The sequence below is a fragment of the Atractosteus spatula genome, chromosome 9, assembly GCF_055471065.1.
Source record: "Atractosteus spatula isolate fAtrSpa1 chromosome 9, fAtrSpa1.hap1, whole genome shotgun sequence".
In the NCBI taxonomy this organism is placed as follows: domain Eukaryota; kingdom Metazoa; phylum Chordata; class Actinopteri; order Semionotiformes; family Lepisosteidae; genus Atractosteus; species Atractosteus spatula.
Genome location: NC_142714.1, coordinates 45,238,616 through 45,247,478, shown reverse-complemented (window position 1 = coordinate 45,247,478; position 8,863 = coordinate 45,238,616). Strand labels below are relative to the sequence as shown.

At 34.6% G+C, this 8,863-nt stretch overlaps 1 protein-coding gene across 2 annotated transcripts in view; it reads right to left on the bottom strand.

Annotated features, from left to right (window-relative positions):
• Positions 1-213: 213 nt before the first annotated feature.
• The window catches only part of stard8 (StAR related lipid transfer domain containing 8), a 56,236-nt gene continuing 47,586 nt past the window's right edge, over positions 214-8,863 (bottom strand). For both annotated transcript variants that reach the window (XM_088925492.1, XM_088925493.1), the window contains exons 10-14: positions 8,164-8,278; positions 7,541-7,762; positions 5,827-6,044; positions 4,606-4,782; positions 214-3,930 (exon numbers count right to left, since the gene is read on the bottom strand). In XM_088925492.1, coding sequence (XP_088781618.1) covers positions 3,813-3,930; positions 4,606-4,782; positions 5,827-6,044; positions 7,541-7,762; positions 8,164-8,278 — 850 coding nt within the window. In that variant the 3' untranslated portion in view covers positions 214-3,812. The remainder of the gene's footprint in view (positions 3,931-4,605; positions 4,783-5,826; positions 6,045-7,540; positions 7,763-8,163; positions 8,279-8,863) is intronic.

Sequence of the window (8,863 nt, the reverse complement as noted above, 5' to 3'; positions counted from 1 at the left end):
AAATGCATTTTTTTATAACAACCACTGTTATGGGGCCCATGGTCACTATGGCTCTTGTTTGCATGGTGTTTGTAATAGCATACATAAATTAAGCTAATTCTGATTCCAATAAGTTCCATTCAATATACAAGGCATTCATGGTGCATATAGGATATACCACAATAGCATGTACTTGGTAAAAGAAATTAAGACAAAAGAGAAAGACAAGACACCTTCCCTTTTCAAACATTTATTTTTTGCTGCATACAAAGCAATACAATACATATTGGTAGTAAAAAAAACTCATTTAGAACAGAAGACACAACATAAATAATCAATTTAAATATCTGCAACAAAATACATCAACACTAGCCTTATCATTGGCAGTGTATTTAGTAACATGACTCTATATATATGTAAAATGAATTGAAGCAGCACACATTAAAAAAAGGTTTTCAAAAAGGCAAAAAAATAAGTAAAGTATGTGTTAGTTTTATACAAGGAATGTAATACTGTCAGTTATAAGTACTGTCTTTATTTTAAATTAACATTGGACATATAGATATCATTTTTTAGTTTACTTCATGAAATTAATAGAATTTATTTGAAAGCATAGCTGCCATTTACAGTGAAGCAACATACAAAATAAGATTTCTTTTCACACTTGCAGATATAGAATATGACAGGACTTGTTTCACATCTCTGTAGAAATGAGGAACTCTAAAGGGACTTAACCAGGATACGTTCAAGTAGGTAGCTGCGTCAGCATGCGTAGGCTGCAAAGGAACAGGTAAAGGTTTATTCCATGCTGAAAAGAAAAGAGACAAAATGTTTCAGCACAGGCCTCAAAAGGTTGTGCCTCTTTTCTTTCCAGCATGGAATAAACCCTTTCCTAACCAGGATATGTCTAGTGTCCCAAGTAAAAAATGCATGGGCCAAAGAATCATTATCATCGTCTTCATTCTTAAAACAAAAATGACAACTGCTGCTCTTAATACACATTCTTTGAAACATTTCAGGATTAAAGTGTTTTAAAAGCAAGAAGATGCCATTATGAATTATGGGATATATGAATACTTAATATCTCTGAATTCTACATTGTGTATTAGTCAATGTTATCAGCATTGATAAAAAAAAGTGTCTTACAAGTCAATAAAATAAGAAACTTCTTTAAGGGTTACATTATTTATAAAATCAAACCAAAAATGTAAATAGTAAAAAGTAGAAACCACAATTTTCTTTTGAGTGAGAATAATTGGAAGTTCACATGCTGACGGAGCTCTCCACCTTAAGCTTTCTCTGTATACAATGCAAGTAAAGATTCTGTAAGTCATTTGTGATTTTCACAAAATCTCACCACATGCCTTGGCTGCTTTTATAATATACATTTGAGATATAACACCTTATATTATGTGATTCAGTAGAGAATATGCATTCTCTTATTGTACAAAAGTTATATTTAATAAATATATTAATTATAGATCATGCACGATACCTCAAAAGTTCATTTAATTCGATTTTTTTATTAGATCAGATTTTATCTAATGAAACTAAAACTGAAGACAGATGAATGACATTATGTCATTTAAATGTTGATTGTGTAATGTATTTCTTTTAAAAAGACTGAATTTTCCATAATGTAGTAAGAGGCAGCTTTCATGAAAAACATGGCCTAATATTAACTAACAAAACAAACAAAGAAAAGAAAAAAGGACTATCAGTTTAAATACAAGAAAAAGAAAATGGTGACCACGCTCAACCACCATCTGACATTTTATATGCAGAGTATTTCCTCTTATACTTTAAAAATCACTATAATTTCTGTTTAGAAAATATGGTTGGGGGGAGAACAAGTAATTTTAAGCACCGTTATACTGCTGCGGGTTCAATAAATTAATTTTTTCTAAGTGATCTAATAGGTATCTTATTATTTATTTCAAATGCGCTGTGACAACCGATATGCTAGACCAGAAAGCGTCTGTGATAATACTACCTAGAAGTCCTTAAAGAAGAGAAAACAAAGTCTCCTGTCTTTAAACAGCAGTGCTTCTGTCCTTTTTGTGCTGAAGAATAAATAAATATCCTGTTCCCCGCTGTAAATAATGTCAAAGTCTTAGTCACATATAGAATATCAAGTATTCCACATGCCGTCATTAATTTTACAAACACATGTTCTTTCAGACATAACACATTCTAGTCAAATACACTACAACTTATACATGCATGACTACATCAGTTAAGGACTTCATCAATCACAGAGATCAAAGGTTCCATATACTGTACATCAGTGTTGGCAAATAAAAGATACTCAGATTCATGGAAGATAGATGAAGGTCTATCTATTTTATTCCCAAGATGAAATCCAAAGTGAAGCTTCCAAATAAACAGATTGTACATTAAAGCATCCCTCTGGCAAAGATAACTTTAAAAGTTTCATTCCATAAAAAGATTAAAAAGACAGATTGAAGTAAATCAATATATTTGAGGTTTCATGAAGTAACATTTTGTGATAATCAGCTTAAAGTCCCCAAAGAAAAGCTACTGTTTTTTTTGTTTAAATTTAACTTAATGAATGGATTCTGATTATATACATTTTGGTTTTCAGGGCTTTCTGCAAATTCACTGGCAAAAGGTTCAGAAAACAATGAGGGTGACATGGTGTAACCAAGTAACTTTGGGTTTAGGGCACATCGGAACTTATAAAATAAGGGAAATAAAATCACTGACAAAACACAATAGTATCCTTGCCAAATTTTTAAACAAGAAATTCACATTTAATTTATAATCTGAGTTGGTTTCTCTCACTGTTCTACAGTACATCATTCATTTAATAAAAAAGTACAGAATAACGATGGCAGACAGTTAAAACAACCAAAATATGGACTATTTAATTAAAAGGTGCCTTTACAGAATATTACTCTTTTTTACAATTATAAAATATATATACAGTATATATTATTTAATATTACATATTTAGTGTGCAGTGCAGTCAACATGAAAGAAGATCTGTATAATATTTCTGTAGCAAAGGGACAAAGTTGGGTAACTAGTTAAAGATCTAGAAATTATATATAAAACATTAAACATTTCTTTTGGTACAAGATAAAAAATACATGAATATTCTGAAAATATGCTACTTCCACTGTCTGTAAGACAGATAAAGACACAGCAGCAAAGATTAAAACATTAGATTATATTAATGCTGTAGTTTACGGAAAAGAGAATAACCAATCCAAAAGCTTACACGAGGAATACAGACTTCTTCTTTTCTAAATTGGGTGTACAGTATATATGTATATTTTATCCAAAGATGTCTCGTTTCCAATATTAGAGAGGTGTGCAACACACAGTGTTTTGTTAGTTGCTTGCATTGTCGTTTAATTGTTAAAATTTTATATACTGTATGCATTGTTCCTAATATCACTCCAAAATTAATGGAATCCCACAAGTGAGGTAAAAAATCACATTTTTTAAAAATTACATGAGTTAATCAATAATATCCTCTTTGTTTCTGCTGTATGACCAAATTATCATCCTCAGAATCTAAAATAACACCAAGGTGATTATCAGTGTGGTGTTTTCCCATGGATGTATTTTAAAATACTAAAGTTGTTTGAGGGGGTATACAGAAATCAGACTAACAGCAGCTTTACATATGCATAATGGTTAAATATTCACATTGCCCAATGTTAACACTTATGGTATTCGATCGAAACAAAGCTGCATTTCTTTCTAGTAAAATACCACACTCTGCATCAGAGTAAAAGTTTCACAAAAAAACAAAATCCAGTTCTGGGATTCTTATCTTCAGATTCAAGAATCTTCATGACACTCTACAGCTTTGTTTCAGGTCCTCTGGCAGTTAATACAGGGAAGGAGTCTCGTATCTTAGCAACCTCCACGGCGCAGAGATGCCCAAACACTTTATTATACCAGTCAGGAGAGCGGCCCCTGAAAACACCAGGAACAATCATTGAATCACTTAATTCTGCCTTCTTAAAACTTAAAAATGTATAATATTTGTCTTTAATGTTGTGTGCATTGATTATATGTTTAATTATAATATTTAAGACAAAAACCTTGAAAACAAGAACTTATTTAATTCACCTTCATATGTTTTTCACCTTGGAGTCAAGGTTTTTGGCTCAAATGTTTTGTAGTTAAAGCAGTTTAAATCTCCTGCTTGGCTTCCCATGTCTGGTCCTTGAGGCCAGCAGCCTGATCTCAGATCTCCTTAAATCATCAACAGCTAAGGGGTTATTCGCTCAAACAAGGCTTTCACCTTTATCCCCAGGTCTGAAGTTACTGATAATTTAAGGACACCTATAAAACTTGCAGGACTACTGCCTTTAGGGATATTATTGAGACTTGGTTCTGGTTTAAAAAAAGACATCACAGAAAACATAAATACTGCACAAAAACATGGCACTATCAACTGGCTCTCTTATCTGTCAGAAAAAATATGTAAATCTATATACAGTGTTTAATAACTAGGTTTAAGTGCACAAACTAGAAATATTTATACATCTTTTGCTGCAACCTACGAATACACAACGAGATCTTCTCATGCTGGGACATGACAGGGTGCCTGACTAAAACAGTTGGATGCTCTTTCGCCTGGCTCACCTTAGGTCAGCTCTGCAGATGTGCATCAGTCTGGAGCGGCCCCCGCCACAGGGCTCAATGAGGTACTGTGAAGTGAGCAGCACTGCCCGCAGACGCCCTTCCAGTTGCACCTTGTCATGCTCAACCGATGAGGACACCAGCACACAGGCCCCCTTTGGCAGGTCACTACACCACTTCCTGAGAACACACACCGACAGCTCTGTTTAGACCTTACTGTACCTTCTGTATTCCCCAAAACAAAACACACAGGTCTCAACAACAAAATCGAGTTAAGCATTAAACTATATACTGTACACATAGAGCCAAATTGAACTTATATATATTTCAGAAAGGTTTTGTGGGCAGCACGATAGCACAGTGGTTAGCATTGCTGCCTCACAAGGAGCTGGTATGTTCTCTCCGTGTTCACATGGGTTTCCTCCCACAACCCAAAATTATTACATAATACACATTGGTAGGTTAACTGGTTTCTGGGAAAATTGGCCCTGGGTTTGAGTGTGTGCATGTCTGTGTTTGCCCTGTGATGGAGTGGCGTTACATCCAGGGTGTACCCTGCCTTGTGCCCTTTGTTTGCCGAGCTCTTGCTCCCCCACAGCTCCAGATTGGAAGAAGCAGTTAAAAGTGGATGGATGGAAATGTTGGGTCTGAACAAAGCTATAGATTTTTCAGCAGATGTAAGGACGTCTCCAGTCTCTTTTTAACATCACTCTGCACTAGATCTGAAGGAGTTTTGTAACTTTAAATGTTTTAGACATATGTTTTAAATTCGAGCACTACCTGTTATGACTAAGAAGGGAAAGTCATTTCATTAACCCTCAACAAAAGCGTTCTTGTTCTATCCTAATAAAGGGTCATTGGGGCTGTCACAATCCAGATACAGTACAAAGGGTAAAAAAAAAGATTAGATCTCAGTTCCATAAAAAGCAACTCCCTTAATCCAGTCACATGTTAATGAGCTTTAAAATCAAAATTAAACAACATCTATAAAAATAGTCAAGGTCATTACCAAGAAATTAGTAGTAGTTCTTTTAGGAGTGTCTATATGAGTGTAAATGAATAACAGCTCTAACATAAATTAATCGTCACCTTCCCATATGTAACAGCTGAATAATTTAGAACCAGTAAAAACCGTAGGAAATACATTTTTTAGGTAAAATACCAGCCAGTTCAGGCTGTGGTGCTACTCATGTCTATAGTAATAGGACTGTGCGGTTCTTCTACCTGAGCACAAGGAAATCTCTTCTGGGGTGTGGTGCCATACTGTCCGTCACATAATGAAAGATCTCTGTATTCTTGTCTAGGGCCTCAATCACTCTGCCATGCAGCAAATCATCATCCCACAGGTGCCTTTCTCTTAGTACTCTGTGCAGCACTGTCACAGGTGGGGCTTCGATTTCTGTCGTGGCCTTCCAGAGACGAAGGGGATGCCCATCACCCACCTGCAAATGCAAGAGACAAGGCAAATTGCATTAGTGAACGAAAAGGCACATCATGGAACCAAGTCCTTGTTTTACAGAAATTACAAAGAAAGAGGAAATACACAAATTAACATTTTGTTTTTAACCATCCTAAATTCTGCAGAAATCTGAAACCCACATTTTCTTCTGTACATAAAGCCTGAACAAGAGCTGTCAGTGCTGAGAACTGCTTCAAGTAAAAAATGTATAATGTGGCTAAAGCTTAACTGAGACAGTGTACAATAAAAAAGACCACCCTCTGCAAAGTGAATGATCAGGATTATAGTACTTTATTTGAAGTAACCTGTTCCATGGGGTCTTTCATTTTAAAAAGAATTATTTATAATCCTTGTTCCTGTTTTCTCTGAAGCTCTGGAAGCCATGTAAAGTGTTAGAAGACACCAACGAACAATAGACATCAGTGAACTAAGACAGCAGTTTTCAACAAATTCCAACACGTAAAAGCCAAAGAAACAAAATGTAATTCAATAAAATTGTAAGACAGGCAACACTGATACAATGCCCATATGATGAGTTCTAATAACAATGTTCCAAAACTCATATGATTTTATTGGAATGTCACAGCATATTTTATCCCTATTTTGGATGCATGTACTTTCAGAAATACAGTCAATATGGTGCATATTTTTTAGATGCATTTAAAAAAACTGTCAATTTTTACATAACTATCTAAAATCCTGAATCAGGCCACTACAATTTCAAGATCCAAAACTGGCAAGCAACTAGAGAATTTTTTGCCTTTTAAAAATGTGCCAGTTGTAGCAGACGTGCACAAGAAAATGTAACTTGTGTCCTACTTTTTCAATGTAAATCTTTTCCTTGTAAGGATGAAAATGTATCAAAAACATAGAGAACCCATAACATAAATTCTTAATGTCTATATCCATCATTTAGGGTTGGTTTGTGTTACATGTTAAGCACTATATCAAATGTTTTATTACCTTATGTTTATTGTACTGTTTACCAAATAATTAGAATAGGGCCTCAACACTCATGAGCTGATTACAGTTATATCCATCCATCCATTTTCTACATACTTCATCCAATTCAGGGTCACAGGGGAGCTGGAGCCTATCGCCTCAAGCAACTGGTACAAGACAGGATATACTCTGGACAGGACATCAGTCCATCACAGGGCACACACAGACACACACACACTCACACAAGTTTTATTAATTATAGAACAAGCATGTTTTTGGCCTATAGGAGCTTTATTTGGTTGCAACCAAGCCAATAGTAAATTGTCCAGATAAAAATAACATATCCTTGTTTATTTCTTTAAAATTTCCAAATGTGGAAACTTCTTCAACAAACATACAACACTTCCACTTGTAGTTGATGGAAATCATCAATAATATGAATCTCCCATACAAAAATCAGTAAAACTGTGCTAAAAGCTATAGTACACTTAATGTACTATAATGCAGAGTGAAAAAAACAACATATACAGTATGTACCTTTTTGTATGACAGTTCGGTGTTCTCAGGACCAGGGGTGTTCTGCCAGCCTCTAATTTTCTCCGCTGACTCTCTTAAAAGGCTTTTGATACTCTCTTCCAAGTAGGCCTGATAATACCCAGGCTCTCTGTTCAGGGTAACACCAAGCTCCTCCAAAGGAAGTGGCTGTGCATCAGCAGCCACGTAGGAATTCCGGGATTGCAACATCATATCGTGAGGAATCTGTTTTAGAAAAAAAAAAATTGGTAAATATAATATTAAAAACCAAATACATTTTTTACTCTATTGAGGTATGTCTACTAAGATTTTAATGTTTTAAATAAAGTTGAATGAAAATGTGGTAAATTCTTATTAAATGTTTTGTTTTAAAATAATTTGTCCTGCTTCCTGGTGTTATTATTGTGGAAAATGGTGTCTCTGATGGTTCTTTGTAAAAACAGAGATCCCATAACCTCTATTTAAAGAATTACAGTATAGTATAGTTGAGTGTTAAATACAAGTATAAACACTTAATTATAACATAAACAAAGGAAAACAATACTACAAGGTTCAGGTTTGCCAACTGTTTGGTCCAGGTCAGTTAATCCTGAGCCATTACTAGCTACATCAAGACTATGATCTACCTGAAAGAGCTTCTTGCACTCCGTGATCATGTGACTGAGTCCCTGGGTAGCTGCCATGTTCTCGTTTAGGTCCTTTTGATCAGGTTTGCCAACTGTCCCCTTCCTGTGTATCAATCTGTCAGAAAACAAGCAGGTTCAGTTTTCAAGTTTCAAATGCAATTTATGTTTGACCACCTGAATACTAGAACTGAATGAATCTTAAATTGATAACCTGCAATGCGAAGAGAAACACAAGAACCTACAGTGCCCTCTACATTTAAAGGCCCCAACAAAAAAGGAACAAAAAACATCACATGGCAAAGAGTTATGGATTGGATTTAGGATTTTTTAAAAATTTTCTGAGCAAGAAGTGTTATTCAATCGGTAAATACCGTATAGATACAGTTATTTGATGTTTATTGTTCTTATTTCATCAAGGAAATCAATACATTTGTATCTGTCATTCTAAAATGTGTGCTCACACCCACGTAATCAACACACAATACTGAACATATAATACAAATATATAGTTTATAATTATTTGTTTAGGAAACAAACCATTAAAGAGGCATATTCAGCTTTGATTCTACTGATAAAAACTCCTGTAACACACTTACATTTTATGAGTCTATTCCAAAATTGGAATTAATTGAGTTTTTCTTCTTCTTTTACCAAACCATATATCATTACTTCTGGAATTCCACATTTGCATTACAAACTA